This window comes from Sciurus carolinensis, chromosome X (genome assembly GCF_902686445.1).
Source record: "Sciurus carolinensis chromosome X, mSciCar1.2, whole genome shotgun sequence".
Lineage (NCBI taxonomy): Eukaryota > Metazoa > Chordata > Mammalia > Rodentia > Sciuridae > Sciurus > Sciurus carolinensis.
Window position 1 is genome coordinate 64,768,619 of NC_062232.1, and position 23,940 is coordinate 64,792,558.

The 23,940-nt window shown below is 35.3% G+C and overlaps 1 protein-coding gene across 5 annotated transcripts in view; it reads right to left on the reverse strand.

The window, feature by feature from the left end:
- Rps6ka6 (ribosomal protein S6 kinase A6) overlaps positions 1-16,334 on the reverse strand; it is a 105,740-nt gene extending 89,406 nt beyond the window's left edge. The window contains exons 1-2 of one of the 5 annotated variants that reach the window (XM_047535902.1): positions 16,042-16,334; positions 15,578-15,856 (exon numbers count right to left, since the gene is read on the reverse strand). In XM_047535902.1, coding sequence (XP_047391858.1) covers positions 15,578-15,667 — 90 coding nt within the window. In that variant the 5' untranslated portion in view covers positions 15,668-15,856; positions 16,042-16,334. Of the gene's footprint in view, positions 1-13,820; positions 13,931-15,577; positions 15,982-16,041 lie in introns of those variants that run through there. The other 4 variants (XM_047535904.1, XM_047535903.1, XM_047535905.1 and 1 more) reach the window with 4 other exon arrangements.
- Positions 16,335-23,940: the final 7,606 nt, after the last annotated feature.

Genomic DNA, 23,940 nt, shown 5'->3' on the forward strand with positions numbered 1-23,940 from the left:
CTCACCAGATTAAATATATGGATATTGAACAAGCGTATGGAAAAAATGCTTAGCAACATTTGTCATTAGGGAAATGGAAGTGAAAATCACAATTAGATACCACTATACATTTATGAGAATGACTGATTTTTTTCTTAATTTTATCTGAAAACAATAAGCACTGGCAAGAATTCAGAGAAAATAGAGTCAAGATGGCAGAGTAGAGAAGGGTGATTTCCAAGATGCCTCCATGACACCAGGAAAGCAGATAAACAGCTTCTGAGGAAGGTGCAAAGAGGGACTTTACTGCAATTTAATATCGAACTGTCAGAACAGCTTGGAAACTCAGAAGTTTGGATATAATAAAAGGAAAAAAAATCTCCGGTGCCAGTGGCTGCCACAGTTGATGGCACTGTGATGTGTCTTGTTACAGAGAAATCAGAGACCAAGGACACTGTTGGACTGCATCAGAAGATGAGCTACACTATATCCTTATGCAGGAAAGAAGTTGAGAGTCTCCCAGTTGCCTGCAGAGAGCAGAGGCAGAAGCCATATCCCCAGCTGTCCCAGCCGTGGCACTGAAACCAAGCCCGGAGACCAGTCCTGTGTAATCCAAGCTGGGTCCAAAAACCAGACCAGGCAGAGGCCTGCCACATGACTCAGAGTGTGCCTAGGAAACCATGAGAAATTCAGGAATGGAGAGTATTATACCCAGCGGAATTCAGGTTATTGAGATCTAAGAGATCTCAGGTCCCTCTCACCCTTTGAGTCTGGTGGCTTGCAGGACTAGCTGAGGTGGCACAGGAAGTCTATCAGGCATGTGGGAGTGACTATGCATTGGGGACTGAGGCAAGGAAGGATGGGATTCAAAGGTGGCAATGATGGTTAAGGATTGGTTCTTCTACTGCACAAGTGGAACCCAAGGAAGATTCCTGGGGTGCAGACTCCAAGCATGGATGGGCATCTGCCCAGCTGTGGAGGTGGGCTGATATAAAAATCTTTATACTAATCACCATTTAACAAAACACCTGGGGCCTGACTGGACTTAAACCCCACTTTAGGAGCTCTGCCTCTGGGAAATACTCTCAGAGAACCGTACAACAAACAACTTCACCCAGAGACTGGAGCAGAAAACCTTGGCCAACCCTCCCAAACTCATACTGCCAAAAAGGGAAGCAGAGAATTTTTTATCTCCAACTGACAACTTGACAACAAAAAAAGAACAAGGTCTTGACACTCTGTGGCTACTACTCATGCCCAGAACATACCTAAGACAAAACAAAAATTAGAAAAAAAAAAGATAGACATTTGGAAAAAGACCACAAAGACATATTCTCATTGACAATTTTTGACCACCTCCACTGAAACAGTTCCTTAATTTTTTAAAATTCATTTTTATTGTAAACAAATGGGATACATCTTGTTTCTCTGAATTGATGAATGGATAAAGAAACTGTGGTTCTATATATATATATATATATATATATATATATAATGGAATATTACTGAGCCATAAAAAATAATAAAATTATGGCTTTTTCAGGCAAATGGATGAAACTGGAGAATATCATGCTAAGTGAGATAAGCCAATCTCAGTTCCTTAATTTTTTTTTTATCAAGAACCTTCTTTTAGCCAGGAGCAGTGGCATATGCCTATAATCTCAGCAACTAGGGAGGCTGAGAAAAGAGGATTCCAAGTTCAAAGTCAGCCTCAACAACTTAGTAAGGCACTTAGCAATTCAACAAGACCCTATCTCTAAATAAAATACTAAAAAAGTGTTGGGGACGTGGCAAAACAAAACAAAACAAAAAACTCTTCTAAATTCTATTTCAGTCTTTTTTTTTCTTTTTCTTTTTTTCCTCTTTTATTTCTCTTACTCTTTGCTTGTGTGGTGAACAGTTCATGGACATTTGTATATGTCCATATTTGTTTCACTTTTCTCATTTGTAGCATTTTTGAAGGTAATTATATATAATGCCTGTCTTTTGAGGATTAGGGTTTTTAATTAGTGTATTGTGTTTTGTTTTGTGTTGTTTTTCACTTGTTTATTTCTATTGATTCTCTTTCATTTCATTTGCTAACAAATTCTACAAATCACTCTTTTACTCTTTATTTTTTTACTTCTCCTTTCTCCTCCTCTCTTATAATCATCAAATTGTACATCTCTTCTGCATTGACATTTTGAAACAGAAAACCCATTTGCGAACTCACTGTGTTTAATGTTGGCAATTGTTTATCATACCATTTCTGTTTATTGTGCCAATTAACATTGTAGATGTCATAATAGGAACTAAAATTTAGTTTAATGCCGTATATTGTCTGTACTGGATGTTAGTATTATTTGTCTCTCCCTAAACCATGAGGTACTAGAAACATTCAGGGATACTATAAGTTCATATTGTGGAAGTTCTACAACCTCGGATTCAAATGGATAAATGGGTAGAGATATAAACAATATGAAAAAGCAAGGGAACAAAAGACCCCAAACAATGAAATATAACTCAATAACATAATTCAATGATACCACAGTGGATGAAATGCTAGAGAAGGAATATAGAAAGTTGACAGTTAAACTGATCTGTGAGGTAATACATAGTTTAAGGAATGAAATCACAGAGAAAGTAAATGAAGGAAAAGATCAATTCAATAAAGAGATAGAGATTCTGTAAAGAATCAAACAGAAATCCTCAAAATGAAGGAATCAATAAACCAAATTAAAAATTCCTTGGAAAGCATCACCAGCAGACTAGACCACTTGGAAGACAGACTTCAGGCAATTGAATCAAAATATATAATCTTGAAAATAAAGTTGACCATAGAGAAAAGATGTTAAAAGACCATGAACAGAACTTCCAAGAAATATGAGATAACATGAAAAGATCAAACTTAGATTCATTAGTATAGATGAAAGCTCAAAGATACAACCCAAGAGAATGCAAAATTTTTTCAATGAAATAATATCTGAAAATTTCCCAAACCTTAAGAATGAAATGGAAAATCAAATAGAGAAGGCATACAGGACCCCAAATATACAAAATTACAACAGACCCACACCAAGGCACATTATTATGAAAATGTCTAAAATACAGAATAAGGATAGAATTTTAAAGGCAGTCAGAGAAAACCGACATGTCACATTTAGAGGGAAACCAATATGGATCTCAACTGACTGCTCAACTCAGACAACTCAAAACTAGGAGGTCTTGACATAATATATATACTAAGCTCTAAAAGCAAATGGATGCCAACCAAAAACACTATACCTAGCAAAATTAAGCTTCAGAATTGAAAAGGAAATTGAAACCTTCCATGATAAACAAAAGTTAAACAAATTCACAACTAGAAATCCTGTACTACAAAACATACTCATTAAAATAGTACTCATTCCATTGAAGCACAATGGAAAACTAGCAGAGGGAGTAACTACATTAGAAGTATAGTAAGTCAAAGGAAAAGCTAATACAAATTAAAAACTAGAGCAAATTAAAATGACAGGGAATAAAATTTGTCTCTCAAAAATAACACTGAATGTCAATGGGCTAAACTCATCAATCAAAAGACATAGGCTGGTCTTTGACATAGACAAAACACAACAATATGCTATATCCAAGACTCACCTCACAGGCAAAGACAAAGACAACCACAGACTGAAGGTGAAAGGATGGGAAAAAAAATATTCACAAGGATCCTTCAAACAAGCAGGGGTTCTTTCTATCCTGATATCTGATAAAGTGGCCTTCAAGTCAAAGTTATTCAGAAGAGACAAAGAATGTCATTTCATACTGCTAAAGGGAATTATACAACAAAAAGAAATAACAATGGTAAATATTCATGGCTCAAACAATGAAATGTCAACATTCATCAAGTAAACCTTTCTCAATTTCAAGAATCAAATGAACCAAAACAAACTAATATGAGGATGGGGCAACTTTATCACACATTAATCACCACTGGATAGATACTCAAACCAAAAACAAAACAAAGACAAAACAAAGAAGCTATAGAAGTAAAAAAAAATACAATTAATAATTTAGACTTAACAGACATATATAGAATATCTCATCCATTAAAGTTTGAATAAACTTCCTAGCAACTCTTAAAAAATAAAAAGAGAAAACTTGCATTCTATCACATCAGAATGGAATAAAATTAGAAATCAATGATAACATAAAAAAGTAGAAACTACCCAAATACCTGGAGAGTAAATAATACACTGTTTAATAATGAATGGATACTAGAAGAAATCAGGGATGATTTTTTTTTAAAAACAGGTAAATGAAAATAGTGACATATCAAAATCTTTAGGGAGTTCTAAGAGGAAAGTTAGTACCACTGAGCTCATTCATTAAAAGAATAGAAATAATATTAAATCTCAAAGCCCTAGAAAAAGAACTGATCCACACCCAATTCAGTCGAAGACAAGAAATACTTTAAATCAAATCAGAAATCAATGAAATTGAAGCAAATGTTTTTAAATCAATGAAACAAAGAGTTGGTTATTTGGTAAAAAATAAAACTGAGAAACTCTTAGCCAAGTTAACCAAAAGAAAGAGGAAAAACTCAAATTATTAAAATTCAGGATGAAAACAGAAATATCACAGATACAACTGAAATACTGAGGATAAACAGAAAATATTTTGAACATTTACATCTGATAAATTAGAAAATCTAGAACACATGGACAAACTTCTAGAGACATATGACCTATGCAAATTGAATCAGGAGGACATAGAAAGTTTAAACAAATCAATTTCAAGCAATGGAAATGATGATGCCATCAAAAGCCCACCAACAAAGAATAGCCCAGGACCAGTTGGATTTTTCAGCCAAGTTCTACCAGACCTTCAAAGAAGAATTTACACCAATACTCTGGAAGTTATTACATGAAAGAGAAAAGGAAGAAATGCTTCCAAACTCATCCTATGAAGCCAGTATTATTCTGATACCAAAACCAGACAAGGACACATCAAGGAAAGAAAATTTCAGACAAATATCCCTCATGAACATACAAGCAAAAATTATTAATAAAATACTGGCAAATTACATACAAATAGACATTAAAATATAGTACAGCATGATCAAGTCAGTTTCATCACAAGGATGCAAAGCTGGCTCAACATATAGAAATCAATAAATATATTTCACCACATACATAGATTTGAAGACAAGAATCACATAATTACCCCAAAAGATGCAGAAAAAGCATTTGATAAAATACAGCATCCATCCATGTTTAAAACACTAGAAATACTAAGGAAAGTAGGAACATACCTCAACATTGTAAAAGTTATATAAGTTAAACCCAAGCCTACATCATTCTAAATGAAGAAAAACTGATATCATTCCCTCTAAAATCTGGAAAAAGAAAGGGATGCACTCTTTCACCATTTGTATTCAAAACTGAAACTCTAGCCAGAGCAATTAGAAGAAATTAAAGGGATACAAATAGGAAAAGAAGATCTCAAACTATCTCTTTGTGCTGATGATGACTGGATTTAGAAGAACTCCACTAAAAAAGTTATAGAGGGCTGGGGAGATAGCTCAGCTGGTAGAGTGCTTGCCTTGCAAGCACAAGGCCCTGAGTTTGATCCCCAGTACCTCAAAAAAAAAAAAAGAAAGAAAAAAGTTATAGAACTCATAAATTCAGCAAAGTGCCAGGATATACAATTAATATACATAAATCAATTGTGTTCCCAAACCAATGACGAATCTCCTGAAAGAGAAATTAGGAAAACTATGCCACTCACAATTGCCTCAAAAAAATTTAGATATCAATCTAACAAAATAGTTGAAAAAATTTACAATGAAAATTACAGAATCCTAAAGAAAGAAATTGAAGCAAACATTTGTAAGATAGAAAGATCTCCCATATTCTTCGATAGAAAAAATTGATATTGTCAAAATGGCAATACTACCAAAATCAATATACAGATTCAATGCAATCCCCATCAAAATTTCAATGATATTCTTCATAGAAATAGAAAAAGCAGTCATGAAATCCATTTGGAAAAATTAGAGTCCCAGAATAGACAACGCAATACTTAGAAAAGTGAAGCAGGAGGCATCAAAATACCTGACCTTAACATTAGACTACAGAGTTATAATAACAAAATCATTATGTTATTGGCACCAAAATAGGCATAAAGATAAGTGGAACAAGATACAAGACACTGAGACAAACATACATAAATAGAGTTATCTCATCCCAGAAAAAGGCACCAAAAACATACATCGAATGCATAGATTCTTCAACAAATGGTGCTACAAATTGGAAATCCATATGTAGTAGAATGAAATTTAACACATATTTGGCACCCTGCACAAAATTCAAATCAAATTGAATCAAAGAAATGGGTATCAAACCAGAAACCCTGCACCTACTTGAAGAAAATATATGCCAAACACTCCATGTCAGCTTAGGAACCAACTTTCTCAACAAGACTCCTAAATTGTAAAAAGTAAAATCAAAAATCAATACATGGGATGGTATCAAACTAAAAAGCTTCTTCACAGCAAAGGAAACCATTGCAAGTGAAAAGAGAGCCTATGGAATGGGAGAAAATCTTTGCCACCTGCACCTCAGTTAAGGCATTAATTTACAGGATGTACAAAGAACTCAAAAAGCTTAACACCCAAAAAAAAAACACCAAAAAAAATACTAAATAGTCCAATTAATAAATGGGCAAAGGAATTAAACAAACACTTCTCTGAAGAAAAATTAAGAACAGTCAACAAATATATGAAAAAATGTTGAACATCTCTAGAAATTAATGAAATGCAAATTAAAACTACACTGAGATTCCATCTCATTCTAGTAAGAATGGTAATTATTAAGAATACAAATAACAGTAAAAGTTGGCAAGGTTGTGGGGAAAGGGTACGCATGAGCATTAATGGTGGGACTGCAAATTAGTGCAACCACCATGGAAAGTATAATGAAGATTCCTCAAAAATTAGGAAGGGATTCACCATTTGACTCAGTTATTTAATTCCCTGGTATAGATCTAAAGAATTTAAAATTAGCATACTACAGTGATACAACCACATGAATGTTTATAGCAGCATAATTCAAAATAGCTAAGCTATGGAACCAACCTAGGTGCCCAACAACAGATGAACTGATAAAGAAAATGTGATTTATTTACACAATGGAATATTACTCAGCCATAAAGAATGACTTAATGACATTCATGGGTAAATGGATGGATCTGGAGACTATCATGCTAAGTGAAATAAGTCAATTCCCCAAAAAAACCAAAGGTAGAATGTTCTCTCTGACATGTGAATACTAACTCACAACAATGGGAGGGAATAGAAGTTCAGTGGATGATACAAAGGGGAATAATGGCAAGGAAGGGTTACAAGATTAAGAAAGACAATGGACTGAATTTGACATAACTTTCCTATGTACATATAAGAATACACTACGGTGTAACTCAACATGATCTACAGCTACAAGACTGGGATCCTAATGAGAATAAGAAAAGTTAAAAAAGAACAATTCAGAGAAAATAAAACTCTTACATCATAGCAATTCCACTCATACATATTTACTCAAGACAAAGGCAAAGTTATTTCAAACCAAGATCTACAAATTTGTATAAAGCCTTTATTGATTATTGCCAAAAACTGTTAAGAATCCAAATGTCCTTCAAATAATTAATGGATAAACCAACTGTATTAAATACATGCAACAGAATAATGCAGAGCAGTAACAAAAGAACTGACACATACAAAATCATGGACAAGGAGTATATGAAATAAAATTAATAGTTTATAGATCTTATATTACTAAATGATCCTGTCTTTTTTAATAGCCATATTTACTTCCCTTAAAAGGTCTTATAAGTATTCATTTATTCTTTTACAATTTCTCTACATGATAAACATAATATTTAATAATTGTACTAGAAAATGTGGAGCTAGACTTCTCCATTTGTGAAATGAAGTATAAAAACAAAATTATTTCTATGTATGTTCTTTTATTCCAGTATATAACTAATCAATATGAGGTTTTCTATATATACCCATATAAGTTTGAAATGAAATTGTTTCAGACAGCATTCATTTCCAATTGCAGCTGCCCCAGGTCAACAATTATGAATATAAAGGACTTTCATCTAATCAGACCTAATAATTTATTCCTTTTCCTTAGTTCTTAAACTTCAGCTATTCTCACTTAGAACAATTTCTTCATTACATACCTCATCTCCCTCTCCTAATGCTGCATTTAAGAAAGAATAAAAGTCATTTGAAATCTGATATTTTTCCATGTTTCCACTCATGAAATTTTTCTTTGTTTTCTGAAGTTTCATCCACTCTGATCCTGAGTAATTTAATACACCCATAATTCTCATCTCTTATCCGGCATATATTTTTTAGAATTTTTAATCCATTTTTACTTATTCATATCTTCATAACTAGTTTCAACTGTGTAACTGCCACTAGCAAAATACTAATGTAAGATTTTCCCCAGAATCTCAGTAAATACAAATATAAGTATTTTTAATTTCTCCATTTTGAGGCTGCAAATTTCCCTTTTAGATAATCTTTGGATTTAAAAAAATGATCTTAACCAATTTTTTTTCATTTCTCTCGAAAATCAGTTAAGCATATTTATGTGGCTCTACTTCTAGGTTCTCTTTTGTTCCATTGATCTGTGTCTATCCTTTGACCAATATCACAATGTCTTCAATGTAGTTCCATGGTAAACCTTAACATGCAGAAGAATGATCCCTGCATTTTACTTTTCTATTTTAACATTATGTTAGAGCTCCTAGGTCCTTTACTTTTATAATTTCAGAATAAGTTTTTTCATGTTACCCAAAAACAAACAAAAGAAAAAACAGGATTGTTGGGATTTTAATGACTTTTATTTAAACTGAGTAGACACACATTTATTGAATCAGCATATCTGATATGGTTTCCAACAACTTATCTATATCTTCTCCTTATCTTCAAAATAAGACTGCAATGCATAAAGGAAAAGGCATGGATTTAAAGCAATATAGTTTCAAATCCCAGATGTTCCTTTCACTGATTTACCTCTTTCTCATCTGTTAAAAAGGCATTCTTGACTTAGTGAGCTGTTATGAAAAGTGAAAAAGTTCAATGAGATAATCTATCTTATAGCGTCTGATCCATACTACATGCTCAATAAATGCCATGTCTTTCTCAAGTTTAGATACATTTAAGAGGGAATAAATTTCAGTATATTTTGGGGTATAAAAATTTTAGTAGCATTGCTATATGTACTCTTAAAGTTTGTCCCTAACCATTTTATACAAGAAACAGAGAAGTTGTAAAATATGACAATTATGCATGACCTTTGGAATTTTTGTTTGGAGACTTAATTGATCATTTATTACTTAAAACAGTAACTATCCCCTTACTTAGCTAAAAAGGAGGTGCACAGTTTATTTAACCTGCTAATTTGGAGGACAAACTATATCAAAATTACTAGGACACTAATATTTTACTTTTACTCTTATGGAAAAGCAAATTCCTCTAAACTAAACAACATGAGCATAAAAAAACAGCTCAAAAACCTCCTTTGGCCTCGGGAATATCCTAAAACAACAGAATAAAACATACATAAGAACCACAATTCAGAAAATAATCATTTTCCTAATTGCTGAGAAACTGATATGCTTTTTTTTTGCTCAATAATGAGAAGTACATGATTTCTCCTTTGACTATGGCCTACAGTTGTGGTTCATTTACTCTGGTTATATATCATTATATATCATAATTATCTGGAGAATGATATCAAGGCCCCCTCCATATCAGTTAATGTATCTGTGAGTTGAGCAATGGTGTGGGTAAGTTTTTTAACTCCCAGATTAATTTAACATACATTCAGAGTTGAGAAATACTAGCCCAACACATGCCCAAGGAAACTCAAAGCCAAATTAATAACAAATATATTTAAACACGTAGTAAACCCCTAGAGCCTACTTACCTATGTTCTATTTCACACTGCACATACATTCTGCACCTTTTTGCATACATTTACTGCTTTATATTTTCCCTTATTCTGAATATCAAGCATTTGTCATCTGATTTTATTTCCTATCCCAAACACTTCATGAAACGAAGACATTAAGTAATACATACATTCACTCTCTATATTTCATATATAGCAGCACCAACTACTTCAAATGTATGGATACAGGTTAAAATCTATCAGTAAAATCAGTCACAGAGAATGCCTTCAGGCAAATTTTGATAACCTATTATCTGCAAAAGCCAGATTACACTTAGCTCTCAATCTCCTTCCTGTCCAAACTTTTCTCCTATCTAAAAACAAACAAAAAGAAAATAAAGTTTACCAAGAAAATAATATAAGCAGAAACAGTATATAATCCTTGGATATAACATAAATGAGTAAACATTGTATGGCAAATTCTTACTAAGTACTGAAAGGCTTACCTAAAGATTCCAAGCGTTTACCAAATCTTCAGAACTGTTTCTAAATACAGTAATACCACCAACCAAGAAAACAATTATAAGAAAGTTAAAAAGTTACTGATTTCCTTCCTGAAATTATAGATGAGAAAGACTATAAGAGGGGTAATTTTGAAACAATATGATCTAAGAAAGCAACTGTACCATGTAAGAAAGCAACTGTACCACGGATGGAAGTTATGATTAGCTCTCTTAATGAACTAAACAAGAAAGTGTAATATAGAGGCCCTGCCCTAGAGGAAGTGACCTGAATATTTCCAGACTAGACTAGCTTAAAGAGAACTGGATGAATTTAGTGACTCCTAGTAAACCTAGTAAAAGCATACATGAAATATAGATGCCCTTATTCTCTTTTCCACATTCCAGAAAGAAGTACAATTCACTTCTATACCCATGTACTCTGAACAGTAATCTCTATCCATGGCCCATTAAAAAAAAAAACATGAAAAAATTTCGGATAGTAAAACATACATTCACCTATAGTAGAAAAGATTTTAAGCATGCCAAGCATGACCAGAAATCTTTATCGAATGGTCTGCTACTGCACATGACAATATTAAAGAGGAGAGAAGTTCACTTTGGCTTTCTATCTTCCTATGCTGCAAAGATCTATTTAACTTTTTATTAATCTAGTGGCTAGCACAGACTTATATTGGCAGGTACATATTAAATACCTGTTAAGTTGAATTAATTCCTATCACCACACTTCTAATCTGTTACTAAATTCCAGTTATTCCACCTCTTCCAAGTCTTTCCCATTGGTCATAATATTACCCCTTCCATCTAGTTCAAAAATCTCATTACTATATCCACATACTAGCTACCACAATAACCTGGTAGCTAGTATTCCCCACCTTTTGTATCTCCCCTAATACAATTCACCCTCCACACTACCATCAGTTATTTTCTTCAATGCATAAATTTGATAATGTTACTCATGTCCTCAAAAACCTTCAATAGCTCCCAGTTACAAGATATAATTGAACACTTAAATGGTTTTAAAAGCCCCATAAATCTGGGTGTAGCCTTTACATTTCTTACTTCATTTCACACCATATCCCCATTCCTACACCACAAACTTATACTCACAATATCACACACATGTCCTTCTTCCCAGAACACCTCTATGCTTTTGCCTATATTGTTTCCCATCTACCTGAAATATCTTTCATTTCTGTCAAAATATTACTACTCCATAATGCCCTGCTCATATTCCATTTCCTTCACAAGGTTTTACCAGATTCATTCTCAACCACCCCCACCATTCTAACCCCATTGTTGATGGTTTTGTGTCTTTTATAATAATAATTTATACACATTCCTGTCAAGTTCACCTGAATTTAAACCTGTAGGAGTAGGGTGGGATTTTGTAATGTATTGTAATGTAGTTGTAATATGGTATTTCATTTTGTAACACTATGTACTGCATTGCCCATACTCAATAAACACAATGAATTAAACCAATTCCTACTATGAGAAGAGTTCCAAATAGAAATAAAAAATGTCAATGAAACATTTTATTGGCCAGTTATAATAATTAAACTGTTTATCCATATTCCTCAAAGTTTTCCTAAATACAACCTCATATTTTATTTCCGAATCACCCTATCTGTGATTACAAATATACAGAATAAGATCTTCAATATCTTTACATGAAGTGACCAAATTTATGAGGGAAGTCTTTGAAAAAAACTTCCCATTAGTAGGGAAGCCTGGGCTATCTAAATCCCAAGGTTTTTAATATAAGTGACAAAGATTCACAGCTCAGTGGGGAAAGACAAGGAACATTGTTAATAGAGACCTATGATGTGCAAAACACCTTCAAAAGTGTATAAAAACTAGCACTGCATTTCCTTCACATAAAACTTTGAAGATATTTTCATCCCATTTACAGATAAATAAATGGAGGTTCACAGAGCTTAGTTGATATGCACTGGATCCCACAGTGAGTATGAGAAGGGAGTGAGTTTGGAACAGATTTATCTGCCTCCAAAGCACATGTTCTCTGCTCAATTACTACCAGGACACATAAAACTTAATTAAATGTGCGTTTTGTTTTTTTTTTTCCAATCTGCAATAGAGTTACTATTCTGGTTAAATTTTAAAGTTTTTAACTTTAATCTCAAATTGTATTATCAGTGACATAATATTACTCTTAAAACTAACTTCCTTAAACAAAAGCAGTATTGTTAAAGAAATAATATAAAAACAGCAGTTTTAATATTATATGATATGCAATTTGAAAACTCTACAATCAACTCCTCTGTAAGGAAGTAAGCACTCCCTCAACCCAAGAGAAAAAAAAAACTAAGTATATGAACTAATGTTCATGGCACTAATTCACGAGAAATTCACATTACTCAAATAGGCTGTTCTTTATGACCCTTGCCCACTAATGATGAATACTTGCCCCATCTTAAATAATACCTCTTCAGTGATCCTGAGAGAATCCAGGCAAAAGGTAAAACTAGCTTCTTAAGGGGTGATACCCTTTTAAGTCCCTATTCCCAGTAGACCTAATTGAGACAGTACCTTAGCTCTGACAACCAGAAATTCTTGCTTAACCTATATCCCCTCTTTTAAGAACTCTTTTCCCAAAACCAGGAAAGCCCACATTTCCCATTCTCAGGCCCATTCTTCACTTTTCATTGGAACCAAACTATTTCTTATTTGAAACCTTGACATATTTTACCGTAGGATAAATTTTCAAACAGTGGTTAGGCTCTTCATCATTATACCTGCTTCTTCTATTATGCCCTGATCTAAAAATGTAACTACTCATAATAAGTTTTTCTTGTGGGAAAACATGTTAAGAGTCTCAAACAACAAATATACACACTTCTGATTGGTAATTCAATAGTTAACAACTGCCCATGCAAGCAAGAGAGGTAAAAGATGATACTGAAAGATATACAAAAATATATCATAGTATCTATAACCTTTAATCTTACCAAGGTTCAACACACAGAGAAAGTGACAATTATTTCCTTTGACATTAAACTTACACTATTCTTACCTACATTTTCTTTAAGAATTTTAACACATTAAAATGTATATATATATTATATAATGAAAGCACCTTAATACTAAAAACTAATAGTTATGGGTTGTAAAGTTTATACTCTAAGCAAGCATTTCTAAAGCCAACAACAATAAACATGTAATTAAACATATCTTTTATGTAGTAAAATTATTTCCTTCTTATCAAGAGAATATCACTAAAATTAAAATCTCTTCTAAGTACTAAGTGGATCTGTTCAAATGTAGCATTAAATTTTCACCTATTTTTAATTAAGTCACCGACAAGGCTAAATTTAACCAATCTTAATTGTTTTACACAAAGAAGGCAGAAATACTACCTTCACCACATTACCTTCACCTTTCGTTTTACTTCATAGGGATTAACAATTTCCACTCGAGTATTTTTCCAAATTGCTGAAGTAGAGAGACCCATTGTTAAATCTCTACAATACCTAAAACATACTGCAAACAATAAAAAAAACCATATGTGGTAATTACAATTTAAAACATACTACATTAAAAGTTAGCTAAAATAATAAATAGTACACATGCAAAAGGCTTCCCACCTCCCATTCCATCCTTATATTAGAACATTTAACATGTTATCACAAAATGGCTGTGACTATGTCAACAGATTATATACATGAAATAAAACAAATAGTTTTATGTAGTCTTGAATAGTCTTGCTTGAACTTATGCAAGCAGTTACCATTCCCACAGTTTGAGAAGAAATTAAGCCCCTCTTCATTTATACTGGTCTAAGAGATGAAGAATAGTAAAGCATATGTTGGCATTGCCTAGTACACTAATAAAATATTTCCTAAAAATATAAAGAGTTCAACTTCAGGGTACTTCTGAATTTATTTCCATCGTATTTCTTGTTGTATGTTATTCTAATGTGTAATCTAACACCTGTTTAGTTGCAAAATTGTTTTAAAAGAACAAAGATAACCATAAGATAATCATACAACAGTTCAAAGTGGATTTTTAAAGATGGAGCAAATACTTGAAGACAAAGTCGCACCCTTGAGATGTACAGGAGTGCAAGTCTTACCTTAAAATAGCCTACTAGTAATCAATTTGGCATTTGTCAACTATTTTTAGGAGGTTCATAATGGCTTCTTTCAGAGTAATATTCTGTTGATTATTTACTAGAAAAGGATCTAAGGTTCTATCATGATAGACATGTTTTTATATTTAAATGTTGCCCGCTTTTTATAACAACAAAGTACCTGTGCACATCTAAGTTCTCATGGCACTGCAGACCAAAGCCCAACCAGAACAGTTTCGGAAGAGAAGCGGGAAGAGAGGCAAACCAAACTATTTTGGTTGAACCTCCCTGTCTTACTAAAGATCCATCTTATAAAGGCTGGGGTTCACTTTAAGTCTCCTTTTACAGACCAATGGGGCGGGGACTGTGAATGGGGAAAGGCGAAGGAGAGAAGGAAAAGGGCAGTAAAGTAAGGGGACCTGAGATGAGGCAGCAGAACTTCACTTGAATGTAGATAAACCCGGCCAGTCCACTGTTCATTTCTACTTGAGGTGAAAAAATTATAATAATAACAAGCCACAAAGAAACGAGAAAGCTAAGTTACCAAGAAACACTCGTCCCTATGCGTAAATGTCCCCAGGGTAACTTCGTCACCTTGGTGTGTTTTTGTTGCACTGGGTTCCTAAAGCTCCCAGGCTTTAACAGCGAGTTGTATGTAATCCGCAGATGTCCCCTAAAGTGTTCCCAGCAAGCAAACGCAGCTCCTTGGAGAAAGAGGGATGCGCCAAGTCAGGCACTGCACCCCTGGCGTCCCCCAGTCCCACTTTGGATTGGAAAGTGGAGAAACTTAGTCACAACAACTCCAGCGTAGCCGGTGAGGCAGGCGTTTCCAAGGCCCAGCTGGGGCTCCACTCTACGCTGGAGCCCTCCGCCTCATCCCCACCCGCTCCCCAGTGAAGGCACAACTGGGACAACGTGCTCCACCGCCTTGCTGCCTCAAGGGGGCTTGCCCAGGAGCCCCACTCTCCGGTCCCACACCCTTTATCTCTGAGTCCCCCGCTAGAGTCCTGTAGTAACAAGGGTAGTTGGTTTCAGGCTATCTTGGCCACCACACTAACCTCGCCACTGTTCGTGCCGCCGCCGCCGCCGCCGCCGAACACCTCCATGCCTTGGTCCCAGGGCTCTTCCTGAGGAGGGATTGGTAGCATCGCCCTTTCAGAAGCACTCGAACAGGAGCTGCGGACCGCCAGCGCGGCCGTGCATCCTATCTATTGAACTGGCCCGCTGCTGCTGCTGCCGCCTTCTCCGCTGTGACCCCCAGCCCCGCCTTCAGCGCCCACTGCACTCGCCGCGGGGTCCCTCAGAGGCTGGGACCCAGGGGTCTTCGCCGCACACTGCTGCTCCCATAGAGAAGACAACTCTGTGCTGCCTCTCCAAGAGCTGCCGCTCCGCTCTTGCGCACCACTGCCGCCGGCGCGACGGCCGCTTGACGGTGACTACCCCCCCGCCCCCAGCTAACCCTCTTCCTTTGGCCCCCTCCCCGCTCCCGGCTCTGTCAATATGGCGGCAGCGGCGGTGTTACCTGTGCGGCGCCTGGAACCCCCCACGGCGGCAGCACGGCGGCGTCACCCGAACGTCAATGGAGATTCCCCAGACTGGGGTGGGGGGGTGGGAAGGAGGGGCGGGGTGGATGCGGGAGACCGCGTGGTGGGGGTGGGAAATAGGGGAGGGGGGCGTGCTAGGCGGGGGAGGCGGGTGAAGAGTAGTAAAAGCCTCAGCTAGCGCCTCGGTAAACCTGCCCACTTCACGGAGCATGCGCGGCGCTCTTTACACATGCTCAGCAGGCCTTCTCGGGACTACAGAGCAGCTTTGCTGGAGGGAGGATTCCCAAAAAGGATGTGAAAACTGGAAGACCCTTACAAACGCTTGAGGAGTTAGTGCTAGGGGAGGATTCCGGGAGTATCTACTTGCAGGGTTCACCCAGAACAGGTGTCCTATATGCCTAACCACGCCCATTTCGATACTTAGTGACAAATACTAGGGTGAGGATTTTACTCCAGTAGACATCAGCCTTCCAGAAGCTAGAGGTAGAAGAAAATGCATTTAAGAGACATTCGAATACCTGTGATCCTTACCCACCCCTCCTTGTCCCTCTCAATACCCTCCGGATACATGCCACACGATGTTTCCAATGTGTCTGCACGCACACACATGCTCACCATTTATTGAACTCCACTTGTGGCAATGAAGACAGGGTGTACGATTCTAACCCTCCCTTGACTCGCTCTGAGAGTATTGAATCTTTAGTAGCAATAATTGTAATTCTTCTATCTTCGGCAAAACAAGCTTTACTGCTTTGCTTCTGTGAGCCTCACACTGTACTCGTTGATAGCGACATTATGGAGATAAAGTATGGTCGCAAACATAGGTTATGGATAATCAAAACCCTTCTCGCCAAGACATTTCAGACCTCAAAGTAAAAAACAGTTATTTCAAACCTTTGACACTTCAAAGAGACTTAAAAGAGCAACTGCAACAGCTCCTTGCTGGCTCAGTACCTTGGAGAGGTTTCTAACGTTCTGCAGAAAACTCACACCAACTCCTTCCCCCTTCTACACCTACAGTCCTTGTGTTGTGCTTGCAGAGAATACTGATCTATGCCCTCCATTTATTTCACCATCTGGCCTCGAGAGCTAAGAAAGCCAAACAGGCTACAGAGGTTAGCAGTTAATTACAAACAAGAATCACCAATAGTGCTCTCCCACTTGTTCTGCTGAAAAACCAGGAAGAAAAGTGAACATTAGGAATAGGTTCTGTAAAAGTGAAAGATTTGAAAGTAATGGGTGTATGGGGCTATCAAATTTGAAAATGGGTGAGTGTGTGAGTGCATACCTGCAAATAAATTTGTTTGGCTGAACTGAGAGTGTCTTAATTAAGGCTAATCCTTTTGAGCTCTGAGTCCATTTCCCTCTTGCTTACTCAAAGACTTAGTTCTGGATCCACTACTACCATCGACCCTCTCCCCCCCCACACACACACACCTTCTTCCACATCATCTATTTTCTTCTTTCTATTGGATCATTCCCACCACCTAAACACATGCTGATTTTACTTTACCTTGGTTGTCCACTTGCTAGCATCTGATACAGTTCATGACTCCCTTTTCTTTAAATATTTTCTTCACCTGACCTCCAAAACAAAACAGTTCTTATTTTGCTCGTACATCATCAGAGATTTCTTCTCAGTCTTGTTTGCTGGGTCATCCCTCATCTTTCCAATTTCTGACTGTTGTAATTTCAGATTCATTCCATGACCTCCATCTTCCTCAGCATTCCAAATATCCCCACATCCCATCTAGACCCATGGTTTAAACCCCACCTTTATGCTAGGATACCCAAAATTATCTCCAGTGACACAGTGACAAACTCATTCTTGAAGTAATGACTCACATCTGCAACTGTCTACTCAACATCTGTACTTGTCTATTTAATAGGTCTCTCAAACGTATCCTATTCAAACCTGACTCTTGATTTGACCCCAACCAATCTGTTCCTCCCCTAGTTTAAACCAGGCCACTTAATGATCTGCCCCATTCACCTAGTTTACTGAGTATTTCTTACTTCAGAGTACCCTTCCATAATCATCCTATCTAAAACACCATCTCCATAAATCTTTCCCCTCACTCTGCCTTTTCTTCATCTCACCAATGAACATGTGATATGTTTGTTTAATTATTTTCCTCAGAACATAATATCTGGAACATAATGGGACTCTATCTTTTTTCTAAATAAATTTGTTTATTGCCATTTTCATGCACTTTTGATAAATACACTGCCTCACATATATTAAGAAACTTCCTTAGAATTAATATATTCTCCTTTGCTTCATATATAAAATTTAACCTAGGGACTGTTGGTACAGTTCAGTGGCCAAGTGTGTGCATGATTAGCATTTATAAAGCTTTGGGTTCAATATCCAGCACCAAATAAACAAACATCCATATGTGTTCATCCATCCTTCTCTTTAGATTGAAGAGAGACCAGTAGGGTAGAAGAAGGTAGTCAGGGGGAGGAAGGAGGGCAGGGCAAGGGAAGGAACTGAGATAAGGAATCAATCAAATTATTTTATGGGCATGAACAAGTATTCCACAATGAAACCCACCATTCTGTAAAATTATTATGCATGTATAAAATTTTAAAGAAGAAAGAAACAAATTCTTACTAAATACTCTAAACTACCTGAAGGCAAATAATATGTATTATTCAATGCTTTGCATACCAATACTGAATATTAAATGATTGTTGACAAATGTATCATTGCTATTTATTTCTTTTATTTTCAGTTGACAAAAATATCTGTACTATATTTGATATAGATTCAGATACTTCTACAGAAGGGAATATATTCTATGGAAAGTTTAAATTCTTATGACCTATGTTTTTGTAATCCTTAAATAATTAAAACCAGTGAGGATTTAAGAAATTATAATGTCCTAGCAAATAGAGAAACAAACCTAAATCACAGAATAAGAAAGTTTAAAAGTTCTCTGACCTTATGCTCTTTGAAAATAGAAATTGAATGTGAGAGACTTTGTAAGTGCACAACCATACTATGTGCAAAACACTGCCTAGGTGATCTGGGCATTGCCAAAATCAAAACTATCCATGGTATTGAGTTACCTAAAATGGGAAAATACATACAAAAATGCATTCAGATATTTATGGGGAATTAAGTGTTTGCAAATTAATATAGTCAGCCAGGCAAGGTGTCTCATGCCTTTACCCCAGAATTCAGGAGGCTGAGGCATGAGAATCATGAGTTCAAAACCAGCCTCTCCAACTTAGCAAGGCCCTAATCAGCTTAGTGAGACCCTGTCTCAAAACGAAAAATATAAAGGACTGGGGAGGAAGTTCAGTAGTAGAGAGCCTCTTAATTCAATCTCAAAATAAATAGTGATCATTCAAAAGAATTTTTAAAAATTACTGTAGTAATATTCACTCAATTCAAATCTCATACTCTATGAAAAGTCATTTTTGACTACTGTAAACTGAAATACTCTCTCCCTGTGGTAGCAGAAACAACACAAGGTAGGCAACTTGAATCCTTGTTTTGTGTTGTGGTTTAACCACCACCTAGATATTGGAAAAATATTATTAATCTTCAGGATAATCATTTGTAAAATAAGGAGAAAGTTAGGACTAAATGATGTTATTAAAGGTCACTTCCAGATCTAGGGTCCTAGCACCAATTGTCCAAACTAGTCCATTCCAACTGTAAGTTTTAATTAGTGTGATCTACTTCATACCCCACAGGTTGTAGATCTATCATCATTGTGGCAACTCTCCAGGACCCTTACCCTATCTGTAATTCCTGTTTATTTTCCAGTGACTCTCTTTTTCCTTCATAAGTCATCTCTAACCCCTTGATGACTGAACTTAGTTTTCCTGATTTTGACAGTACTCTCTGAAGGATTCGGTTTATACAGACATTCTGCTTTTCTTAATGCCTGGAAGTGTCAGGAAAACACTCCCACCTCATCTAACTCTAACCCTTGGGATCTATGACTGAGTGCCTGCCTATCTGCAGGGCACCCAAAAGAGACATCATGACCCAAGTACTAGCTATTTTTCAAGTACTGATTTTAGATATTTTTACTATTACTATGTTAGTTGTTATGTAAATATTTTATTATTTAACCTTGTGTATGTTTTACAAATCCACAATTTCCAAAATTCTTGAGGTCAGATGTATTTTGAAATTCAGAATTTGTGCTTTCAAGATACTCTAGCATATATATTTGGTAAAACATAACAAAAAAGTCATATTTCTTAAATTAAACATTAATGAATATTCTTTTAAAGTGAAATAAATGAAGACTATAAATAGCTTACAAAACCTCCTGCTTAGTATATAACAATGCATACATCTCTCCCATCTTAAAAAGTGATCAAAAATTATTCCTCAAATCTATGGCTTACCAAACTCCTGTTACTCACAATTTTCAATGAGTTAACAAGTGTTTTTAACTTTATCTCAAAAATTTTTAAATGTCTGCTCCATAACCATTGCCATTTCCTCAAATCACCTCTTAGAATACTTATTTGAACTAATGACTTGAACTCGTCTCTCAATTTACACACTCTTGCATATCTATCCATTCTCCGCTCTTCAACCCAGTGACCAAAATTCTCCATATATGCAGTGTCTCTGAAACTTCTTATCTCTAAATACAAATGTTTTCACCATCTGGCTTCTAACTACCTTTACAACTTCATCTTCACTATCTATCACCATGTACTCTAGTAAAATCTATGAACATGTTATTGCTTCTTCTCTTTCCCAGGCATCCTGATGCGATTTTCTCTTACTAGCAATTGATACAAACAACTACCATTTATTAAGTGTTTACTATTCTCCAGGCATATGATCTTCATAAATTAATTTAGCCCTTATAACATCTTATAAAAATTATTTTATCTGTATTTTATAGACAAGGAAACTGAGCTTGGGAAAAGTTCAGTGATTTTTCTCAAAGACCTCAAAACTATTAAATGGGAAATCTTGAATTAAAAAACAGATCTGCCTGATACCAAATTCTTTATCCCACTTGATGCTCTGTGAAGACTTCTCCATACCCTCCCTCCACTCATGCCCTGCAGAAACTAGTCACAATCTTTCCCTACTTCCATAAGGTGTTTTTCATATTCTTATTTCATTACCCCTTAATCTTTCCATACCAGAGAATTTTGAACTTTTTCATGTATTGAATCGATTTACTAACCTCTGCATTTACAGCATATGGTTGGAGTTCAATAAATATGCTGGATGGACAAACAACCCTCTGTACTCTAACCAGACTTTGTGTCAAAGCTGTAGCCTGATATAAAAATGGGTAAGAATTAGTTTTGTGAAGCTTAGTGCTTATTTATTCAATGTAAACTATGTCAGAGATATGTTGTCTGATTTTAAACTACTAGTAAACAGGGCCTCAATTCTACTAGCTAAGAAGGCACTTGAACTATTGGTGAAAATTATGATAATTTCTTACATAAGCACAAAATAGGTATTAGGTGAAGATTTGAAATTCTCAGGGTTCTGCAAATTATACAAAGCAGAAGTTTATGCTTTCTCTTCAGTCTTCAGGATGTTTTTGACCTGAAATCATCCATGTGCCTATGCATCTCTGTATCTTCCATTATTATATCATAACATTAAAAAATCACAGAAGGGTTAGCACTATTTTAGTAGTTTGAGAATTGGGATGCATTATATCTAGTTTCTAGATAATATACTTTTCATCATAAAAGGTTATGAAAACACCATTATAACATGTGCTCTGAGTGTTTCCAGGACTAGGAACAGGATATGCTGAAAACTCCACAATGACTTTTTTTTCACCCTGTAACAAATGGCACACACTAGATGATGAGGGTCAGAGGTGAAAGTGGGTGTTCATGTAATTTAAGTGAAAAATGTTGACTGACTCATCTTGCCCTCACTAAGGGAGTGTGAAATATGAACCAAGGGCCTTTGATCAATGGATCACAGACCACCCACAGTTCCTACACTGTGGCTTTGATTTTTAAACTATGACTTATAAAAAGTAATACATAGTTGGGGTATAATTATCAAAAGTGCCATATAACCTCTCAATTCTCCTCCTATTTCCCCAAATATTATAATCCACATAGTTAGAAAATGTTGAGCAATCACATAATAAAAACACTACTAGAAAAACATTCAAAGATCTTATTTTGGAGACATAGTGATTTTAAAACATGGGGTTCATGTACAGAAACATGGAAATTTTAAATGTATAAGTATTAGTATATACTTACTTATTATCCTTAAATAATACCTTAGGAATTTCAGACGACTTCTTCTAGAAATACTGAATAATATTGGGCCCCTACAAATCAACTGCAAAAAGACAAGTAATTTACACATATTAGTGAAATGCAAACTCACTACTGCCCTTATGTTGAAAGTAATGAGATTAAGTAATACAAAATCAATATAATAATTTAAAAGTTTTTCCTCTTTGAACAGTATTTAAAATTTATATAATATATGAGGGTAAATTTTCTTAATAATACTAGAAAAAGGGAGGAATAGCAGCCATTTTTTATAATCTAACTCTTAAGGTTTCTAAGAAAGTTACTTATATTTTATGATTTAGCTAAAACTCCCACCTCACTTCATTCTAATTATGGTATCCATTACAAAGAAGAATTGCTATGTTGTATATAAGCAAACTATCAAAAAACAAAATTTTGCTCTCATTTTTTATCCACATTTTTATTGATTCAGTATAGTTGTACATAATTGTGGGAATTGTTGTTATATATCAGTACACATGCACACAATATAACAATATATAATTTGATCATTTTAGTTCTCTAGTACTTTCCCCCTCACTTCCTATCTCCCATCTCCTTGTTTATTTCCTCTATTCTATTGATATCCCTTTGATTTTCATGATTCCCCCCAACTTTCTTTTCCCTTTTCCTCTCTAGCATCCACATATAAGATAAAGCATATGAGCCTTTACCTTCTGAGTTTGACTTGTTTTGCTTAATATAATGTTCTCAAGTTTCATTCATTTTCCTGCAAATGACATGTCATTTTTATTTATGGATGAGTAAAATTGCAATGTGTAATATACTACATTTTCTTTATCCATTCATCCATTGACAGAAACTGAGTCTGGTTCCATAGTTTAACTATTGTAAACTGTGCTGCTATAAAAATTGGTATATGTGTATCACTATATTATGATGACTTTAGTTCTTTAGGATGAATACCAAGGAATGATATAGCAGGGTCATACAGTGCTTCCATGCCTAACCTTTTGAGGAACCTTCTGAATAGATTTTCATAGTGGTTGCACCAATTTACAATCCCACCAATAGTACAAAAGTGTTTCTTTTACTCCTTATCCCCTCCAGGATTTATTATCGTTTGTATTCTTGATGACAGTCATTTGGATTGGTGTGAAATTAATTCTCAGTGTAGTTTTTTTTTGTTTCAAATAGTTATACATGAGAGTAGAATGCATTTTGACACATCATACATAAATGGATTATAACTTCTCATTCATCTGGTTGCACATGAGGTAGAGATACACAGGTCATTTAATCATATATGCACATAGGGTAATAGTGTCCAATTCATTATACTATAATTTATACTCCCATTCTCCCTTCCCTCTCTTCATTTCCCTCTGTCTAGTCCAAAATACCTCTATTTCCCACTGCCATTGTGAATTAGCACCTGTATATCAGAGGAAACATTCAGTCTCTGGTTCTTTGGGATTGGCTTATTTCACTTAGCATAATATTTTCCAGTTCTATCCATTTTCCAGCATATGCCATAATTTCTTTCTTCTTTAAGGTTGAGTAATATTCTACTGTGTATATATACCACATTTTATTTATCCATTCATCAGTTGAAGGCCACTTAGGTTGGTTCCATCGTTTAG